Genomic DNA, 22,451 nt, shown 5'->3' on the forward strand with positions numbered 1-22,451 from the left:
CTCATGAAGATTGTATATTCTTTTTTTTTTAAGATTGTATATTCTTAACAGGAAAAATTTCAAGTACACACATATTTGTAGTGTGAGTCATCTTTCAATATGTCCCATGGCTTCTCCTCTTAAATAATGAGGAGCAGCCAGCATTAAACTTCGGGAGGTTACCAGCAGCTGTTGCAACTGGATCATTATTCCTGTTAGATCTTTGGGATGTACTGTCTGCACTGCACTGCAGGCTACACGCTATCTTTAGCTGACCCGAGCACCTGGAAGGGAAACTGGTCATGCGCCATCCCTCTACTTATGAGATTAAAGGTATTCTCTCTCTAATAGGAGCCTCAGAATAACCACATCCTTACAAGTGTTCCCAGAGGTGATTGTTTTAAATTCAAAATGTACTTCAAATTTGCATTATTTTTCCCAGTACAAGGAACTTAGGATGAAATATAGTGCAGCTTCCCACTGTGGCCTTGGATAATTCTGCCTGGCTGCAGGCCTCAGATGGGTTGAGTCCTGCCTTTATTTTCAGAAGAAACTGAGCTTTGCCTCCATAGCAGAGGTGTCACTGTCGTGGTGCCCTGGCTATAGGAGGGTTGTGATGTTGCTGGTGGCTGTGGCAGGCAGCTCTTGCCAGGAGCCTTGGTGATGGCAGGAGGAGTGACTCCCAGCCAGTGATGTTCTTGGGACATCTTGCTCAACCTCTATTTGCAGAGCCAGGCCTCTGCTGGGGGCTCTAATTTATAAGAAGCAGTCAAACATCCTTGGGAATATAAGGCTACGGGAAAAGCATATTTCCAACTTCCTTCCCATGAGCTAAGTTAGTAGATGGAAGGAACAGTGAGTGGCTTGGGGTGGAGTGTAAGGGGGCTGGGCTGGAGGTGACACCTCCAGTGGCAGGAACCACAGATGTTTGGCTTGCCTTCTAGGAGAGTGTGTCTCGTGTACTCAGGTCTGAGATGGGCAGGTTTGGGACAGAGTTGAATTTCTCAGGATTGTGGAAGAGTCAAAGCTGAATTTCCCACCAAAGGTCAAGGATCAATATCGGACAAGCCAGGCAAGGGTTGGCTTGGGACTGCAGCTCAAATAAATGCTCCACTTGACTGAGGGGCAGATCTTTAAAGTATCCTAACTTTACTGGATGTACAACCAGCTCCGCTGTGGAGGTGGGAGAGGGTAGGAGAAATTATGTGGATTCTAGTCCAAAGTAGCTTCCATTATCTTTCTCTGTTTTTCTTGGCTATGTATGAAATAGCAGAAACACTTTGTTTTAGGTTTTTGTTAACATTTGCACCAAGTGCCACTGTTGGACTAGTTTGGAGGGCAGTGTAAGACGTGTCACCTGGCAGGGACTAACTTCCGCAGGTGATGCAGGCAGGTCCAGTGCTCGGCAGTGCTCAGACCCCCTTCCTCACCTCAGGAGTCCAGGCTGTGCTGTGTTGGTGGCTTCTGCACCTTGACATACACTTTGGTTAGAACAACTGCATGTGACTGGCCTCGTGTCATGTCGGAGGACATCTATATAGTTGTATGGGAGGTTCCAGTGTTAAAAAGTCACACCAAGGCTGCTTCATGGGAAGCACCAAAGGCACGGGCTCCCAGCCCAGCCCAGCCATGTTATGAGAGGGTCAGTGTGTCTGAGAGAGCATGGGTGTGGGCAGTGGAGAGCGGGGGGAATGAGGTCTGAGAGGCAGTGCGGAGGCCGGGTCCTGTAGGGCCTCAGGGGCCGTGAGGACTGAGTGAGAGGAGAACTATTGGAGGAGGGCAGGGGAGGGTGTTTGTCTCCTTGGCAGACGTGTGAAGATTGAAGTTGGGGACAAAGATGGAAGCAAGAAAGCCAGATGGGAGGCTTTTGCAATAGTTCAAGCAAAAGATGATGGGGGCTTGAACCTGGGTCATAGAAGATGAGGGAGTGAGAAGTTGATCTCAGAGAGACAGTGGTGAGTGGTCTCGAAGCGGGATCTTATTTCCCTGCCCAGGAATTGGAGCTGCGTAGCCTGGATGAAAACCAGGGATCCTAGCCGCTAGTCCAGCAGGGGCTGGAGGCTAGAAGCAAAGTTCCCCTGGCTCTTGCCCCTGTTTGAAAGCAAGAATGATTCAAGGAGGCAAAAACAGGTACGAAGTTTATTATTAGAGACACAGCACAACATGTGGGAGAACACACAGAGAAACAGTGTATTTAGACAGAAACAAAACAGGAGTACACACCTGGAGAGAAAGGGTGTGGGCACCCTCCTGAATGAGGAGTGCAATAAAGAGGCGGTTAAATCATTTATATGGGGCGGTTCTTCTGGGTCTTCCTTCTCCTCTGGCCAGCTATCTCGCTTCTTTCCCCACACCTGACCTGTCCTACTGCCCTGCCTGATATGTGTGCACATCTTTTTGCCAAGATGGATTCCAGTGCAGAGGCTAACGGAGGTTTGACAGCAGGTGTTATGGGATGATGTTGCCCTTTTTTGACCCCAAAGGAGCCTTCCTGCGCATGTGCAGTCAGGGAGGTTTCCTTGACTTCAGTAGTGATAGATGTGGTCGTTTTATCTCTTTACTCCCCCTCAGAGCTCAGCTCCTGCCACTAGCTTTGTCCTTGGCGTGTCCAGGGAAAACAAAGCTCCAATTTATTCTGCTTGACGAACTCCAGCTGCTCAGCCCAGGGGCCCATCTACCTCCTACCTCAAAGTGGTGGGAATGGGGAGATATTTTAAAGGTAGAGCAGACAGGATGTGCTGAGGGATTGGATGAAAGAGGTAAGGGAAGTAGAGGAGGTGAGAAAACACCCAGGGTTTCAGTCTGATCAACTGGAGGCCTGGAGGGGTGAGGCGTGTTTGTGTGTGGGGGCCGGCGGGGCATGAATTCAGTTTCAGATGTGCTAACTGTCAGCTGAGACTCAGGAAGCCGTGGGTCCCGGCCTCAGCCTGGGCTCTGTTCCTCCAGGTTCTTGGGCAGAAGCGTCCTCACAGAATGCCATGAAAGGCCCTTCGCGGTGTTCACTCTCTGCAGCCTGAGTGGCAACACTGGAGCAGCCTGAAAAATTTTCCCAGTTTGAATTTTTTTACTACTAACTCTAAGTGGCACAGAGCAGCTGAGCAGTGAAGTAGAAGCTGTCCTCGGAGGCACGGCAGCTGGGACGGGCGCTGGGTGTGCCGATGACCCCACCCCAGAGCGACCGGGGTGCCGCGCCGACCACTCTGCTCCCTCGAGCTGGAACCCACTGAGCGAGCCGTGCCTGCAGTGAGCCCCAGCCGTGCTGGTGGCCCCTGTGACTCGGGTCGAGGACTGGGTGGCAGCGCCCATGTGAGCGGCTGGGCCCTGGCACCCCGCTCTGGTGTTTTGAGTCCACTTTGCCCGCAGGCCCGGAGAGTAGCAGTGCCTGAGAACTTGCTCCCTCGTCCCTGCTGCAGCCCCCCCTCCCCCACCACTGTGACAGCCGTTTTGGGAGCAGGAAAGCCAGGGTGCTTGCCTCCGTGGGGGTGGGAGGTCCTTGGAGGTGAGGCTGGCACAGAAGGGCCCTTGCCCACTTGGCTTCCCCACTCCTCACCTCCTGCTCTCCACTCCAGGTGGACTCCCCGAGAGCATGTCCTCAATCACTCACGTGCACACCAATCTTCATGGAAGAGTCTGCTTCCGGGGAGACTGATCTAAGGTGTAAGAAAATACTTCATCACGATGTTTCCCACAGGGAGCGCTGAAGTGCCCTGGGGGCTGCAGAGAACCCCCAGGGGTGTCGTGGGATATTTTTAAATTTCAAGGAAAACAGCAATGATACACAACATCTGTCAGACACAGTGCAAACTACTCCAGGTAGTTACAGTTTCCACATTAGATTGTACCGCCTTCCCTTAGATGATGACTTACTTTTCTGTAGCTGGGTTTTCAGTGGTTACTGTGATAAAAAGCAAGTGCCCTGGGAAAGCCAGGTGGAAGAGGGAATGGAGGTGATAGTGTTAGATCTGATTCCAAGGCTGGAGAAGTTGTTTAGTGTCCACAGGTGCACACACCCCCTTAGTAAGTAAATGTGATTAAGAATAAAATAAAAATACTTTTCTTTTAGTGTCTGTGTATTATTTTTTCAAATGGATACTAAGTTATCAGGGTATCAAGTCTTTTAAAGTTGAACCCTTTAGCTATTTCTTTTGGTCAGGGGCTGCCATGAGTCAGTAAGGGCCCTGTGAACCAAATAATTTTGGGGGCCTCTACTTTGTAGTGACAATGACAGTTTCTATGTGTTTTGCATTAAAATGGGTCAAGTGTTCAAGAATCAAATAACAGTCCCCATTGCAGACTGTTTGAGATAAACTAATGCTCTTCCTTTAGATGTTTTTTATTCTTCTTGCATTGTTCATGAACTGTCACGTTGGCCTTTAAACATGAACGAACATGTTCTCTCTTGTTTTCTTCTTTCAGAGAGTGGGTTGATCGAGCCCCATCTCTTCATTTTCTGAGAGTATTAATTTGTCTGAGACTTCTAATGAGGGATCCATGTTATCAGGTTGGTTGCAAAAAATAAAAATAGTTTTTACTTGTTCGAAGATGAAGAAAAACCTGGTGGGCTTTTCTTTGAAGCAGAGCATGGTAACTTTTTTTTTTTCCTCTCTCACAACTCAGTAGTTTCCAAATTTGGGAAGTATCTCACCTGCTGTTTAAAATGATAGGAGAGAGGTGATTTAATGGGGACAAAAACACCTGTATATTTCTACTCTATTACCTATGGGATGAAGTGGATTGAACTTTGGGTCTATGTTTGCATTATCTCCTGGCATTTTAAACCATAGTCAGTTTGGAGAGGTGAACACTTGGCCACACCTTCGAGCATGTTGATGCCAAGCAGCTCACTAGGTCAAAGTCAGCAGCGACAAGTGGGGGCTTCCTCAGGGGGCTCCAGGGGCAGTGAGTGGGAAAGGCAGGGCCTGCAGCTTTGGTAGCTGCTCCAGAGCCATGTTTGTCCCAGAGTCCAGCCTCAGACCCTGAGTTAGAGGTGAGCAAGGGGCCTCCCACTTGTCTCAGAGGAAGTGTCTACAGGAAGGAATCTCCCCTCCTCTCATTAGTTAGTTAAATGTGCGGCTGTAGTTTAGTGCCTCTCAAACTTTAAAGTGCAGAGGAATCACCTGGGGATCTTGTAAATGCGGATGTGGATTCTGTAGTTGTACCCTGAGACCCACGATTCTGCTGAGGCCACTGGTTCATGGCCCACATTTTGATTAGCAAGAACTTAGTGCTTTAGCAGTGAGGCTGTAAAGAAAGGCTTACCTAACACTTCACCTGGATCGTGAAAGTTGTTCCGTCCAGTCTCAGCTGCTAAGATAGCTGCTTTTATAAAGTAGAAGTTCCTAAACTTTCTGTACATCAGGAACACTTGGAAGACTTAAAGATTGCTGGCACCTGCCCCCACAGTTTCTGATTCAGTAAGTTTGGGGAGGGCCTGGAAATCTGCATTTCTAACAACTTTTCCCAGGTGAGGCTGATGCTGCTGGCCGGGGGACCACAGTTTGAGAACACGGGCAGAACCACTGCCCAGCCAATTTGGAGAAGCCTCCAAATTGCTTATGAACCATTACTGTTTCTGCTTGCCAGTGTTAAATATCTAAAGAGCATTCTTACTATCCTTATTATTCATACATGCTTCAATCATTTTCACAGATTATTTCTTTTCCTAAGAGGTATCTCCTTTTATGCCCTGTCCTGATAAGCTACTGGGATGCTCAGACCACTCTGAAGCTCTTTTATTTTGGATTCAGTTTTATTGATGAATTATTATTTGAGTCAGAATAATAATAATAATAATTTCATTACCCCAATAATCATCTTTTCCAAACTTGGCATTTAAAAAAAAAAAGTGTTCTGGTACTAGCCAGCTACAGAGCCTGCTCTGATTTGAGTCTCCTGGGATTCATGATGGCTTCAATCTTTTCTTTAGAAGAGTCACTCCCTTCCTCATTCCGTATTCTAAGCTGTCTTTGTGCTGTTCTAGTTTAGCCAACCACAGTCATTTGAATATATTACATACTTCAAATGGCTTTCTGTCCTGGTTGCTCACAGTTTTCTGGGAATTTTCCTTTTCTCCTATGACACACAGACAGAGCTGTGTGGGCCGCGCATGGTGAGGGTGGGCCACGTGCTGCGCTTTGCCTGGGTCACCCACATGAGCTCCTTGTCCGCAAGTCATTATTAATAGCCCCCTGTACGCCCCACAGGCCTCAGCTTGAGTAAGAACACTGTGTATATAATATTAATATAACTATTCATGGAAGAAGGTGGATTTTTAGCAGAAGGTCTAGTTTTTTGACTTATAGAAGTTAGCAAAATATTTGCCTTCGACATGTTTGCTCAGAGAACTGATGGCCCTTGTGTCATACTCTGCTGATCTTCATCTAAAGTACTGCCTTTCTTAATCTAGTTCTTGATGGGCTGGAACAAGGTTGACTGGATTGCCCTCTAAAGGAAAGAATTCCGTGACCTCTTTGCTTATGGGATTTTATGACCAAAACACATATGAAGCCAAACCTCCCATTGATTTCCAGTCTTTCCATAGAAGGGGGGTGCTCCCTGAATCTCTCCTCCTGGCACTCTGTCCACAAAGAGGAGCAGTTGTTTAACATCTTGAGTTGCCAAGAATTTTTGGCCGAAGTCACATAGCAACGCTGGGGTTTAATACAACCTGTGCCAACAAATGTCAGCACGCCTCTGCCCTCGCGAGGCCTTCCCTTCCTCTCTTGGTGAATCAGTACTGCAGGATCCACAGTGGCTGTTCCAGACCATCTCCACTTCTCATACCCAGACCCCTCCTACCCCTGTCATTCTTAACAGATTACAGCATTACCTGTTTTACAGGCAAAACTGAAGCCATCCCAGTAGGAGTGTTCGTATTTTCTTTGTTGCTTGAAATATTCATATTATCATGCACCTTTACGTCCCTTCTTATTTCTGAAGAAAGCCCTCCTCCTTGCCAAGGTTCAGCCTTCCATCTGTTTTCTTTGTTACAGTCTCAGTGGCTCCCTTTCTGTTTTCTCTTATCGTAAAATGCCCTTTTCTTGACCTGCTATCCCCTCAAGCCTTCATCTCACCTTCATCACTGCATTCATTGAAAGGTCAGACTATAGGTCTTGAACACACTCCTTTTCTTTTACAACTGATGTGTTGTAGAACTTTTCATTGAATATTATGCACAAGGTTCTCTCTGGAAGTCATTTAAGAAGACCATGGTGAGCCATGATCCAGTCATCATTTCTTGACCCAGAGGCTCCAGTATATGCTTAATGGAGGTTCCAGCAAGAAAAGAGTGGAAGGGATGAAAGAGAAGCCATTTTTAAAGATAAAATTGCTTAGTTTTCCATAATTAAAGGGCAACATATGTTTGGAGATTTCAAGTGTAGTTGGAGTCCCAAGCAGGATAAAGGTAAAAGTCCACCTGGACTCCTTACAGTAAGCTGTCATAGCACATTGCTTATCAAGGATAAAGGGACAATCCCTTTTTTTGTTAAATTTATTTATTTATTTATTTATTTTTGACTGCGTTGGGTCTTTGTTGCTGTGCACGAGCTTTCTCTAGTTGCGGTGAGCGGGGGCTACTCTTTGTTGCTGTGCTCAGGCTTCTCATTGTAGTGGCTTCTCTTGTTGCGGAGCATGGGCTCTAGGTGCGCGGGCTTTGGTAGTTGTGGCATGTGGGCTCAGTAGCTGTGGCTCGCGGGCTCTAGAGCGCAGGCTCAATAGTTGTGACACACGGGCTTAGTTGCTCTGCGGCATGTGGGATCTTCCCGGACCAGGGCTCGAACCCATGTCCCCTGCATTGGCAGGCGGATTCTTAACCACTGCACCACCAGGGAAGTCCTAAGAAAAACTCTTAAAAGCCCCTAAACTACATTTACATCAGCTACAACAATAAAAGGAGAGTGGAGCTGCGTGGCCTTCTCCCCCCTGCCCTTGCACCGCCAGCCTCTCTTTAGCAACCCATACCCTTTGCCACATTTTCTGTTTGCCTTCACTGATCCTGAGAACCTCTAGCTCTTACTCATTACTTTTTCTTTTTCTTTTTTCTGTATTATTTACTTGCTCCTTTTTTAAATTCTGCCTTCCTAAATGTGAACCTTCCCCAAAGTTATTTTCTTTGTCATCTTCTCCCCTATCTTCTGAGCTCTTGGCTTCAACTATCATTTTGTTGTTGTTGTTCTTTGCTCACAAGCACATATCTCCAGCCTCAGACTTTTCCATTCATTTAAGTCCCAAATTTCCAGGTATATGTTGGGCAGCGATCCTGATGACACAGTAGCACAGTGGTTCTCAAGTGTGATCTGGGGACCGTCATCGGTCTCTGAAACTCTTCCAGGGGTCCCACAAGGTCAAAACTATCTTAAAAGTGATGCTACAGTGTTATTTGCCTTTTCACTCTCACTCTCTTACAAGTGTGCAGTGGAGCTTTGTAGAGGCTACAGGATGTGTAATGACGGAACATATGCTTGTGTACTCTTGTGTTCTAAAAATTCCTCACTTTTAATGTCTAATATGGTATATATAAGTAGATAGAACCCATGTAAACAGAAGCTCTTTGGGATTCTCAGTAATTTCTAAGTGTGTAAAGGAATACAGATGCCAAAGGGTTAGAGAGGCTGATATGCACAGGACCCTCAGTAACTGCACAGGGTGCTCTTCGTCCTCCCTCTCCTCCAACCTGCAGAATCAGCTCCTGATTCTGTTAATGGCACCACCTTTCCTCCAGACTCCAAGGCAGGAAACTTCTCCTCACCCCCTACGAGCCTTTTAGAAGAGTAGTTACTAATACAACTGGAAAGATAAGTAAAGGCCAGGGCATAGGGGAGCCTTCAACTGAGATGGAGGGATGAGAGGTGTGGAACCCTGACGGCAGAGGCGTGGGTGGTGGGTCAGGGCGCAGCGCTCAGAGCTCACTGCTCTGCTGGCCGAGAGACACAGGGGAGCGTGTCTAAGGGCCCCGATGCTCTGGGCCGCAGTGACATCGTGCTGGACTGACAACAGCCAGATTGGTGTTGCAGGGTGCTCCATTGTTCTATATAGTTTTTATCAGTATTATGTTATTGTATCATTTTTTTTTAAAAAGAGGAAAATTCTGGGAATGGGTAGAGCAAGGACATTTGTTCACATGTGGCTCATTGAACTGAAGTTCAGATTGATGGGGACTTTCTCCAGGCCATTAGCCTCAGAAGTCCAGAGCCCAGTCCCATGAGCCTCCAGCCCATGCCGGGGAGGAGGGCTGAGGTGGGGAAGGGCATGCAGTCCTGTTTGCTTTTCAGATCAGTAACCAGGACTGCTGAGCCCAGGCGTGTGCGTGCCTCGTGGTCTTCTCTCCCATAGACGCGGGCAGGTTAGAGCAGGCGTGTCCCCGCCGTGCTCCAGTCTCTGTCGGGGCCTCAGGCCTCTGGGAAAGTGTTTGTTTAACAAATGGAGGGTAACTGCTTGAGTGCATTTTCCCCTTATTGTACTTCATAGCAGCGCTTCTCTCACGGTGCTCCACAGGACTTGGTCAGTATTCTGTGAAAAGAAGTGTGCTCTGCCCGGTGATATGTAGGAAAGCTGCACACGGGTTCTCCCACTAGAGACTTACAGTGCACGGCAGCATATTAAAGCTCTGAAGAGTTTTTAATTTTACTGAGGAGTTTTAATCTACGGTAAAATAATTTGTTACATTCTGTTTAACCTACCATTTGATCATGAAATTTACTTTTTTTTTAAGAATACCGAGTACCACCCACTGCACAGAATAAAATGATTATTCCCAGAAGATAGTTTGGGAAACATGGGCTTAGTTCCATATTGTTAACATTGATTATTGGATAGATATATTTTTGTCAAGGTAAACATTTAAAGATGACCATGACTAATCATTTAACCATTATTCTCTCCCTGGTGTCTTCTCCCTCCCAAGCTTCAAATTTAAATTTCCTTTATGTCAGCGATGCCAGATTTCAGTCTTCTGCCCTGGCCTCATTTTTCCCCAGCCTGTTGTTCTTTTGTCACTTGGATACACCACCAGCAACTCAGCATGTCCAGACTCAGTCTCCTTGTCTACCCAGCCTATTCTCCCCTTCCCGGGTTCGTCGTGTCCTTGCCCCCAGTCACCCTGGCTCACAGATGGAGATGCCTCCTGCACTCCCTTCCTGCCCTTGGCCCTTTCACGCCCAGTTGGTCACACCACTGCCAAGACAGCCCACCTGTCCACTCCCTTCTCGCTGCCCCTGCCAACCCACAGGGCTTCCCTCCACGCCCCTGCCTCTCCAGTTCATTCTAAGAGTAGAGGGACAATGTGCTCACGGCTGATTCTGATCGGCCCTTGTTCGCACCTTTTCATCAGGCCCGAATGGCAAAGTTCAAATTCAGGCTCATGTCCAAGTCTGAATGGACATGTCCAGTTTATCTCACCCTATTTTTCTAACATTATTCCCAAAGATTCCCTTCATGGTGTTAGGGAGGTGCTTTTCACAGTAATAGAACATCTTGATGTTCTTTCTATGCAACTTCTATGCACCTTTGAGCCTCTTTGTTCTCTTTGTTTGGAATCCCCTTTATTTCCCCCTCTCCCCCCACGTCTTCTCAGCACATCTATCCATCCTTCTAAGCCCATTCAGAGGCTACCATCCTTACAAAGTTTTCCTTAGTCCTCTCAGCAGGCTATTATATGTCCCTTCTCTGCAGCATCACAGCACCTCATGTATAACTTTCTTATAACACTTACCAAATTCTATCTTAAATTCCAGTTATTTGTATATCTGCCTTATGCTTGCTTGCAGCTCAGTGAAGTCAGCCTCTGTCATCTACATATTTGTGTCCCCTTCAGAGCCTAACCCAGGGATCTTACCTAAGAGGAATGAAAAAAAATATTTGTTGAAAAAATATAAGTGGTTTTAAAATGTTATTTTTATCTTTATATGTATAAAATTTCTGCCATAATTAACGATAATGTTTACAATATTCTTACGTTCTTTAATTATAGCTCTTCTAAAGTGAATAGCAATCATGGGAATTCAAATTAATAGGTGGTCGTAGAATGATTTTTAATTGAGTTATAAATGTACCTTTATTCTTAATTTAAACAAGTGTATGTTGCTTCCAAATTCCCTTCACACAGAATAAGGAAACCTTGACCCAGGAGGCCTTGAGCCCCTGAGCCTTTCCTCAGCTGCCCACTCAGCTTCCGGGTAGAATGAGATGGCGCCCCCACAGTCACGTACTCATTGCCCTGAACTTTCCAGAGTTGGAATGTTGGCTAATGTTTGTATTTCAAATAACTCCCTTGTGTGCATAGAAAGTAAGGAGAGAGGTGTCAATACAGAGTTACACAGGTTAGCCCACCTGAAACCCATTAACCCCAAGATAAATGTCAGTGTGGGTAACCTGAGAGCATCGACTGTTAGGAGAGCTCCAAACCAGTTCTTTTCACAACTCCAGCCTCCCAGCACTCTCTCTTTTAATTAGCACTTTTCAGAAGTTTCATGCAGTGCCTTGTTATTGGGAATTGATTTTAAAGACCTATATCTGAGGACATTTTGCAATGATTATCCTTACATTAGTTTAGGGTACGGGTGTAATAAGCCCATAAGCCACATCATTATAAGGAGAAGCCCTGTCGTCTAGTCTACTAGAGCAATGCTGCTCAGATTTTATTGGGCGTGTGAATTACCCAGGGATCTTGTTGAAATTCATAGTGTCATTCAGCAGGTCTGGGGGGAGTAGGAGATTCTGCATTTCTAATCAGCTCCAGATAATGTTTTTGCTGCTGGTCCATGGGCCACACTAGGCAGAGGCCTAGAGGAAGGTCCTGGGATTCAGTGATGCTGGATTCTTATCCAGGCTCTGTCACTTAGGCAAAATGGTTTACCATTCTGGGTCTTAGTTTTCCTACTCTGTAATATGAGGGTGTTGAAGGGAATGATATCTAACAGCTTTTTCCAGCTCTAACGTTTTATGATGACATGAGAGGAAGTAAAAAGAATTAGGAGGCAGGCTGCAGTTCTGAGCATACTTACATTCTCTTAATCTCAACCCAACTTTCATTCATATTTATTAATAACTTATCTTAAATATAGTATGACTGGCAAACATTAAAGTTTTCCATATTTATGTTAGAATGTGGGCCTTAAAAAAAATTAAAACTCATAACTTAATAAATAGATTGCATGTAAAATATATTCCCCCCACCACTCTCATCTTTCATGTGTGTTCTGTTGTTTTTATTTTATCAGGAAATGCTCCATAGCTTGGGTGGGATTGAAAACCTAGCTCAGGTAAGATTCCTTTTGTGGTGGCTGGTTTTGCCTTTCTCTTTTAGGCAGAGATTACATAGGTGTGTGACAGAAGATGTCTTTCTTACCTTAGCTGCCTGCCAAGGAGAGGAGCAGGCAGGGTTGTGAGTGTGAGCATGAGGCAGGATACACACAGAGCAGGGAGGGACTCGTGACATTTTCTCTTGGCTGATTGGGGTCACTTTACCCAGCCTGTTGAAACGAGAAAGTTCTATCAATATAAGAGGTCACCTGTCTTTAGTTAGTAAAGAAAATAAATAGGTGTTGTCTGGCAAGCCCCAGGCCTCAGCACTGCACACACCAAATGGTGGGAGAAAATATTGGTTATGAAGATGTTCATAACTTTTTCACACAAAAAAGAATTGCTGTGCTCACTAAAATATTAAAAATAAATAACAATGTGAGGAATGATCTTGACTTCATTTATTTTTCTGCTTTGGTAACTACTGAGGGAAGGTAAGGAGGTGAATATATATGCTGAGACAGTCCAATGTTTGGGCTTATTAATAAAATAAAATAAAATTTCCAGGCATGGAAACAGTTGAAAAAGCCCATTCTCCTGAAATCTATACCATGTATGGAAAGAATAATTTTCATAATAAACCCGTGGCCCTGCAAACTCATTCTGAGTTATTAATGGATGATTAATTTTAATGGCAATTTAATATTAAATCTATTTTATTATTTTTTTATTCTTGGGAAATTGATAAAACATATCTTGTTTTTATTTTTAAGAAATTTTTTAATTGGCTAGAGGTTTAGCTCATTTAATGAAATAATCTTTAATAAAATTATGTTGTAAAGGATCTTTTTATTCATTTTACTTTCATTAAAATGTCAGAAATTTATGTGTGTTTCTCTGAACTTATTTCTTATTACAATCAGTCATCCACACTGAGGGATTATTAGACTACCCCATACATTTCATTCTAATTATTGCTATCTGCTTGTATGCTGGTTAGATATAACTTAGGGTATTATAAAACATAAGGTCGATAAAATATATGCAGTGTGTTATTAAAATTCTGCTGAAAAGTTACATTGAAGAATTAAAATTCTATGTACTATATTATTGCATCTTATTTGTATCTTGTATTTGGAGGTTAAATTGCAACACAAATTTATTCAGTTAGGAGTCATCTTGGGACTTCTGAGAGTTTAAACGATCTTTCCAGGTCCTTCCCTCCACTTTGGGGCGTTCCACAGAAGCCAAGAACCCAGAAACCCACCCTCTTCTGCACTTGAGCGAAGCAGGCCCAGGGCCACCAAGTATTGTTTGGTGAGCCTGTTGTGCCACCTACAGCTCATTTTCAGAAGTGCACAACCTTTCCCCTCACCTGCTGTGTGCTTGAGCGTCCTCCCCTCTGACTCGCCTGTCGGTCTCCCCCTCCCCCCGCCGCAGTACATGGAGATCGTGGCCCACGGGTACCTCGGCTCCGGGGAGGCGCAGCACAGCGTGGACAAGCTGGTCAACATGACGTGTAAGCTCGGTCCCGGGACGCAGCTGGCCATCCCGGGCATGGCTTTTGCAGCAGGGAAGGGGGGACGCTTTGAATACTCACGGGGGTCCCCACACAGCTATGGGCTTGAGAGTCCATGCCAGCTGTTTTGCTCAGTGGCAAAATGCACCCAGAGGGGAGATTTTTAGATCACAGTTCTTACCTTGAAAAACCCGATTTCATGTTTTAAAAGATTTTCATTGAGCACAAGCTTAGTTTATTTAGTGCAAGAGAGACTTCCTTCCATAAAAGCAAATTTTGGAAAAAATATTTTTTGCCTCCTTCGATTTCTATTAAAATGTCAGAGACTATTCATTTTTCATCTATAAAATTGGGGTAATAACAATACCCACTTCCAAAGCTTCTCTTTTTGGAAGCTCTTCCCAGCCCACCTTCCGTGCTCTCTGGATTTGATGAGTGCGCACTCCTGCTCTCGTGGGAGTGAGCCCACTTTCTTTGTGTGCACAGGACTGGACCTTAATTCTCAATTCCAGGGAGAGAGGAATCTGTGGTGAGCCTCAGGCACCAGGAAGGTTCTGTGAGGCCAGCCGTTCCCCTCCACTGAGGAACCTTGCTAAGTCCAACACATGAAATCTTTATGGGGGCGATCTTTGAAGAGTAGGTTTCACTTTAAACTTGTAATGATATTAAGGAACTCATTCAACCTTAAGTGGAAGGGAAGGTTTAATTTTCTTGCTATCTCCAAATTTTATTATTATGATAGTAATATATAATAAATACTAGTTGAGCTTGAAACGTGATTCTTGAAGTAAAAAAATCAACCCTGTCCCTCCTCCTTCCATTGTCCTTTTTGTGTGGCCTGTGTTCCCATTTGTCCTTCCTTTCCTTGCCCATCAGTACTTGAGACCTGAGGCTCTATGAGCACTGACCCCCTTTAAGCTTCAAATCCCTCGTTGAGATATTCCATTCCTTTATAGATATTTTTCAAAAACTTGCTGCTGTCAAAGACCAAAGAGAATGGGTCACCACAAGCGGAGCCCACAAGGTGAGTGGTCCCAGAAGGAGTTCCTGCTTCAGCTTCATATGGTGGTGGTTCACATGCTAGAGTCCAGAGCCCTTGTGGTCAAGCCACGTGTAATTATAATTCTCAAGCCTGCTAACCTAGCCTAAAATTGCCAATCTCTGCTAACCCGCCTAAGGAGTAAATATAGAAAGAGCAAATAAAGGTTTTCTGAAACTTTTTTCTTTTTTCTATGTCATTTAATTCTTTATTGCTTAATCAACTAAGTTTATTGCTTAATTTAAATGTTGCTTGTAAAACCTTGACTATATATAAACTGATCCTGGATGTGTGTTTACAAATAAATAAATAAATACATATATATGTATGTATACATATAAATACATTCCATTTGGCACATGAAGTTATATTAGTTTGAACCATGTGAAATTACCCTGGTGTGTAGGTCAATTTCATATGGTTTAACCTCATAATAAGATGGTTTAGTATTATAAGCCCATGGGTCAAATACATATTTTGAGATGAATGAATGCAGGTTTAATCAAAACAGACTACATTTATATTTATAGCAAAACTATTTAGCTGGTAGCTGCCTAGAGCCAGGTTTCAATAATTTGTTGAGTTTTTATATCCCAGGAAGCCACTTTCCAGCATATATTAGAGCAAAGTTGCCTAAAATGTGTTAACGCATGCTGCTCATTGTATGTGGGGGGGGGCGTGATTCTTAGTGATAATACAGGTCAGCATTTTTTTATTTCAATAGCTATATATTTCACTGATATCACTTAGAATTTGAAGAACATTTTTGAGTAGCATTAAGGTGTTAAGGGTGGACATGACAAAAATTGTGAAATGATATATCAGTGACTGGAGTTTGGGAAACATTATGTTAGAAAACAGAAAGGAAAAAGTGAGAGAAGAAAAAGAGGAAGGGATCTGAGAAACAAAGATAATAATAGCTCCATAGAAAATGAATGAGATCATAAAGGGGAAAAACCCACATAATAGAAACCCAAAATCAGCCTAGTAGTTGTTACACAGGTCACAGCTCTGGTCTGAAGTATGTTTGGGTGTGTGCTTTGGGGACCCTGAGTTCTAAAAATGTAGAGGGAATATACATAAATTTGCAGTAATGGGAATCCCGAGAAGGTGACTGATAAGATATAGACGACTCCCAACTCAGTGATGTTACTCAGAAATTTGAGAGGCAAATGGATTGTCTGGTAGTGTTAACATATCTTGCTTAGTTTGGGGAAAAAAGACAGTCTTCAACATTTTGTTGAAAAAGTGCTTTCATAATTTGGAAAGTGCCTGCCACAATGCCAGTGCCCAACTCAGAATGAGTGCTCAGTGACTGGTCACTACCAGAAGACAGAGAGCAGACAGCATGGGCACCTGGAAGTAGAGGGCCATGTATCTTGGTCCCTTTGCTTCCTGTCCTGGGCAAGGAATGCTTACAAGGAGCTCGTCTGAAGAGGGGGTGGATGCCTACCCCTTAAGAACTGGAGATTGTGAAACAAATTTTGAGGTTAAGCCTCTATGATCTTTAGAAGGAAACATACTGTTCAAGAAGCTTGTAGTACTTACATAATTAAACCTTATTTTACTTCATTTTTCAGACATTAGTAAATTTACTCAGTGCCCGAGATACTAATGTTCTGTTGGGTGCCCTTCTGGCTCTGGCTAGTTTAGCTGAAAGGTGAGTGTATTTTAATATGTTCTGCTGCTTTAGCAACTCAGATGGAAGAAATGCAAAATAGATCAGTTTCTCTATTTATTTTGCCATCTACTTAGTTAAAATTTGTGAAAAATAAACATGAAGTACCATAACTGTACTGAAGAGGATCCGGGATGGAAAAGCATCATTTTAGAATTTAAGTTGGAGCAGCAAAGCAGTTTAAAATTTTCTTTTTTTTTTCCTGACTGGAAATATTTACCTAGTCTTTTCATCCAACCCTCAGTTACTTCTACTTTTAAAATTACACAATATGTCTTGGACAGTTGAATCTCCCTGACTTGTTTTCTTCATTCTCTCCCCTATATATATTTTAACATTTTCAAACATTTTTGCCCTTTAAAAAATTCTAGATAACCCCTACAGATGTTATGATTATTTTAAATAAAAAAGCTTTAAATATGTTTTTATACCAGTAAGTGGATCACTGCTTTTTTGTTTTTTGGGGGGTTTTTTCCAAGTTAATTGAGGACTAATTGACAAATATAATTTTATGTATTTAAAGTGTACAACATAATGATTTGATACACATATACATTGTGGAATGACTACCAAGATCAAGATAATTAATACATCCATCACCTCTCATAGTTAACTCTTTTTTTTGGTTTTGTGACGAGAACATGTAAGACCTCACAGCAACTTTCAAGTGCACGACCCCATATTATTAACTGTAGCTGCCATGCTGCACATTGGATCCTTAGTGCTCATTCTTCTTATAACTGAAAGTTTGTACCCTTTAACCTACACCTCCCTGTTTCCCTCTACTTCCAGCCACTAGTAAACACCCTCCATTCTATTCTGTTTCTATGTAGTCAGTTTTGTTTGTTTATTTTAGATTCCACATATAAGTGATACCGTATGGTAGTTGCCCTTCTCTGTTTGGCTTATTTCATTTAACAGATTGTTCTCTAGGTTCATCCATATTGTCACAAATGACAAGATTTTTTATGGCTGAACAATATTCAATTATGTATATATAATTATATTCAATTATAACTATATATAAATATTCAATTATATATATAAATATGTATATCACATTTTCTTTATCCACTTCATCTATCAAAGGACATATAGGTCATTTCTATATCTTGGCTATTGTGAGTAATGCTGATCATTGCTTTTTTGTGAACAGCATATGATTCCCTTTCTCCAAAGGGAATCATGTTATCATCATACTGTTATTAAACAAATTTAAATTTATGACATATAATACTTATTGAATGTTGGAGTTTAATGTAGCTCTGCCCCATAGAGCTACATTGCATTTTGTTTCTCCTCCTGGGATAATATGAGGGCTAAGATATTAAATACGTGGATATGGTAAAATACATTTTTCATAGTTACTAATACTTTTCAATTTGTAGTCCAGAATGTAGGGAGAAAATAAGTGAACTCAACATTGTAGAAAATCTGCTGATGATTTTACATGAATATGACTTGCTTTCCAAAAGGTAGGATTGCTAACAGGGGAAAATGACAGTGTCTGACATTTAATGAAAATGATTATTATTATTTTACTTATGTCATGTTATTTACATTGTTAACTGAATATCATGAGTCAACTTGGCATTTATCTTCTATTTAAGTTTATGTAAAGTAACCAATAGCAAAGAGATATATCGATCTATCTTTGGTCCTGCTTTACTTCTAGAACTGGTCATAGATTTGAAATATATAAGTCTCATGATTACATCTTTAATATATTTTTTATTACATTTATTTACATCCTGTCTCCTTAAGGAAGGAAACTCTGAGGTGGCTCTACTTTCAGTAATTTCAGATTGTGTGTTGAATAAGTGATTAGATTCCTAAAATCTATTTTGCTTAAGGCAAGTAAAATACATTAAGATAGCTACTGACTTATTTCATGACCAAAACAGAATCTAGAGTAAAATGAACTCATTTTCACTTGAACTACCTATTGCCCTAAAAACTTATTGTATCCAGATATTTATTAGGTTACCTGCATCATTTGATATTTAGTCGAGTAAGTCATAATTTTCTAAAGAGGCAAAATAGTTAACAGAAATCCCAAGCAATAAAACACTGACATTTAGCTCATAGTAAATCCCTTGAATTCTTCGTCTAAGCCAATTTAACCCTCTTTTACAAACTATACTTAGACTTGGTTGTCTGAATTGATTCACCCAATAGCCTCTGCACAGGTGTTGGAAAACCTAAGATGAATAAGATATGGTTGCATGGTGTAGGAGAGGGGCAGACACACAAATCATCAGTTTCACCACAACATTGTAGGTGGTGTGGTCAGTGGATGCACAGGATAGATACCCTGGGGGCATGGAGCAGCACCTCCAATCAGAGCGAGGGGTCATGCCAAGTCTCCTAAAAGAAGGAGCAGTTGTCTAGGCAGAGGAAGAGAGCAAGTGAAAACAGAATATGCTCCCACCTGGAGGCCTGCAGTGGTGTGTGAGAGAGGAGCGTGCATGGGTGGGCGCAGCTACAGCAGAGTGCAGGAGGGAGGGTGCCAGAAAACTAATTAGATAGTTGGTGATAAGTTAGAAATAGAGCTAATTTTGGCCAGGCCTTCTACATGCCAGGCCCTGCTCTAAGCACTTTTGTGTTTTAACTTGTTTGATCTGCAATTCTCTTTCCATATTTTATAGATGAGATACCTTTAGCGAGGTCATGATGGGCTCTTTGTGCCTAATAGTGTGGTTTTTATCATGAACATTATGGAGACTCACAGATTTTAATCATGATCAGATTGATTTTGGGGGGACAGTTATTCTGATTGCAGTGTGTGGGGTGTGGAATTTAGCCACACAATGAGATCTACTTAGAACAAGGAGGGAATGTTTGGTGTAGAAAGTTTGAGAAGGTGAAGAATACTGTCTACCAAAGAACATATGTCAGAGCATAAAAGTTTGGGAGGGAGAGGAGCCATGGAAAATTAGCTCAGGGAAAGGAATTGTGAAGCAGGGTAAGAATGGGAATATTGGAGAGGAGGGTGACAGAGAAGCTTATATCTTGAGCATAATCGAGGCTCACAAGGATGGAGGGGCAGTGGGTTTAGCTAGCTGCAGGACTCACAGAAGAATTAACCCCAGTGCTTGCCCAGGAAACAGGGGGAACCAAAGGCTCTCCACTGGTTGGAGAAGAAGGGAGTGTCTTGGAGGATTCCCAGTCTTTGGCTTGGAAATTGAAAAGACTGTGGTGTCCTGAGTCCAGATTGGGGACATAAGTGGAAGGGCTGATTTGGGGAGGAGGATAATGACTTTGAGTTTAGAAACAGTGGGGTGAGTGCCTGTGGAACAGTTAAGTGACTGCTGGAACCTCTATAGGTTGGGAGTGATGCCTGGACTGAGATCACAGTGCCAGGGTAGAGGGAGTGTTTGAAGCCATAGGAATAAATAACACCGTCCAGGAAAGTGTTCAGAGTGTGATCCTGGAGGATTCAGGACAGCTCTATGAAACGTCTATCATCATAATGTTTCAGAGCTTAGTTGAACCTTATGTCTTATGCCATCATTATCTTTATTTTACTCTCCAGATATTCACTGAGCACTTTGCATTTAATTTCCCTGGATCATAGTGTTTTTGCCATCAGGTATTAATGTCTTATTTTTGCAATCACTTAGTAAGTTTCTGAAGACTAGGATAAAGCTTTTATATTTCTTTTGTCTTGAGCATAATGCAGGTCCCATTGTATGTACTTGATGCCTGTTTGCTGGTTAATAGGTTTTTAGCCAGACCAATGGGAATACCATGAGGATATGACTTAGAAAGTGGTCCAGAAACTATGAACTGCAGACTAAATTTGGCTCCCTGGCTGTTTTTGTGAATAAAGGTTTATTGGCACACAGCCATGCCCGTTGGTTTTTGTGTGTTGTCTGTGGCTGCTTTTGCACATGTTGGCATGGCTGGGTAGTCATGACAGAGACTGTGTGGCCCATAGAGCTGCAAACACTTGGCTGTGATCCAGCCCTCTACAGAGAACATGTGCTGACTGTGACATAGAGCCTGTTAGCGCGACCATCCGTGCGTGTCGGCAGCTCCGTGTGAATAAAGTCAAGCCGCCACTGAGCTGAGTCTCCCCTCCCGCCCATCCCTCGCAGGCTGACAGCTGAGCTGCTGCGCCTGCTCTGTGCCGAGCGCCAGGTGAGAGAGAAGGTGAAGCTCTACGAGGGGGTCCCCATCCTCCTCAGCTTGCTGCACTCAGACCACCTACAGCTGCTGTGGAGCGTCGTCTGGATCCTGGTTCAGGTTTGTGAGGACCCTGAGACCAGTGTGGAAATTCGCATTTGGGGAGGCATCAAGCAGATTCTTCATATTTTACGAGGGTGAGTCAGAGCAGGCTTTGGCCTGCTTCACTCTGGCTGATGAAGGCTGGGGTCTCAGCTGTTCGAGGGCAGGGTGGGCATGTGCTCAGCTGGCTCCCTCCCATTCTTCGGTCATTCATGTTCTACAGAGTCATTTTTACTTGTTGCAAACAGGCTCTAAATCAATGTTGGGAGCGTTCATCTTTTCAGCTCCTTGGGAGCCCTGACGTATTTATCTTTGAATCACCAGCCTGCATTAAAGGAACAGATGTATGATCCTTAGTTAAAATAGGAGGAAATACTGTTATTCAAATGATTCCATGTTACTGACCCTGGTCCAGTTGCTCCTCTTTTCTCTCTAATCTCCGTGGCAGTGCTCTGAGGTGGATTAACACCTTGTTGTCTCTCTTTTAAAAGTAGAATCTGGTGGCATTCAAAGCCATGAATCTGGGGAAGGAATGGCTTGTTAAAATAGTTTCAAACTGAAATTCTCTTGAATTATGTTGCAAAAACTATAACAAAAGCAAAAAATAGTAGATATGGTATGTATTACATGTATTGAAGTATTGAATAACAATATTACTGGTACCACCAGTGGGAAGGATCTATTACCTAAAATTATTATAGAGCATAATTCATCCCCCTAGGTGCTGAATCAAAGTTGAAAAGGATTATATCTGCCTGGAAAAAGATCACATTTATCTGTAGTATGTAAATAAAATTCATTCTAATAAAAGCAGAGTAACATCAATTTTAATATGACTTGTTATCAAATCAATATTATTCAGACTTTGTGCTTGTTGTGCCTGATAACTTGATATTGTGGAGCTATGTGTCATCAGCTCCATTCTCTGAAGGAACTTTCCAAAGCATAAGAACAGACTAGAGATATGAGCAGTGGCTTTGTTAACAATTTCTATCATTACCAAAACCAAGTAAATAATGTGTAGACTGTTGACAATCTACTTGCTTTTATGAATATCACATAAAAATCTCAAGTACTTTAAAGTATAAATTATAAATCTTTCATTAGTATTGTGGCATAATGAGCTAGTCCCACAGTCAATGTAATTATGATTGCAAAGGTTTTTTTCCACTTGAGTTTATAGGATGATGACGATGATGGTGGTGGTTATTTTTGGTCCATCATACGTATTACAGTGGCCGTGGGTAGCCCTCGTGGAGGGCAGCTATTTTCTTGATGATAAAATTAAATTATATAATAGTTAAGCAATACTTCAAGGACAAAACCTGCCTTTTGACCACATAGAACTGAGTTTAATATAAAGTACTAGTTTTCCTCTTTTGCTCAAGCCATAACCATTCTTGATAGAAAAGAGTTCTTTCACATCTAAAGAGTAACTTTCCCAGTCCACTTCTATGGTACAATGTTAGAAATCTCTTCCCTGGGAAGAAGATGTATGTCAATACTTATTCCATGTTAAATATGGCTCAGTGCTCTGGGAGAATTTATTACCCCAGCTGGGTAAACAATATCCTTTCAGAGCTGGGCTGCCTGGAGCTGGTATAAGGGGTGAGGTTGCCAGGTTGTCTGCTGGCTTGAGTATGAACAGGCTCTGTTGTCAGGGTGGTTTATAGGAAATCTGTTCATGCCCATTCACCTGCAGTCCCAAACTCAAAGGCAGTTTCTAAAAAGTTACATACTCTTGATCAGGTAGAGTGATCCCTAAA

At 42.8% G+C, this 22,451-nt stretch overlaps 1 protein-coding gene across 1 annotated transcript in view; it reads left to right on the forward strand.

The window, feature by feature from the left end:
- Positions 1-22,451, forward strand: part of NEK10 (NIMA related kinase 10) — a 302,206-nt gene that overhangs the window by 50,998 nt on the left and 228,757 nt on the right. Inside the window, exons 7-13 of the mRNA XM_057555449.1 lie at positions 4,396-4,480; positions 12,198-12,239; positions 13,660-13,738; positions 14,695-14,762; positions 16,358-16,437; positions 17,844-17,930; positions 20,556-20,780. Of these exons, the coding sequence (XP_057411432.1) occupies positions 4,396-4,480; positions 12,198-12,239; positions 13,660-13,738; positions 14,695-14,762; positions 16,358-16,437; positions 17,844-17,930; positions 20,556-20,780 (666 nt within the window). The remainder of the gene's footprint in view (positions 1-4,395; positions 4,481-12,197; positions 12,240-13,659; positions 13,739-14,694; positions 14,763-16,357; positions 16,438-17,843; positions 17,931-20,555; positions 20,781-22,451) is intronic.

The sequence above is a fragment of the Balaenoptera acutorostrata genome, chromosome 10, assembly GCF_949987535.1.
Source record: "Balaenoptera acutorostrata chromosome 10, mBalAcu1.1, whole genome shotgun sequence".
In the NCBI taxonomy this organism is placed as follows: Eukaryota; Metazoa; Chordata; class Mammalia; order Artiodactyla; family Balaenopteridae; genus Balaenoptera; species Balaenoptera acutorostrata.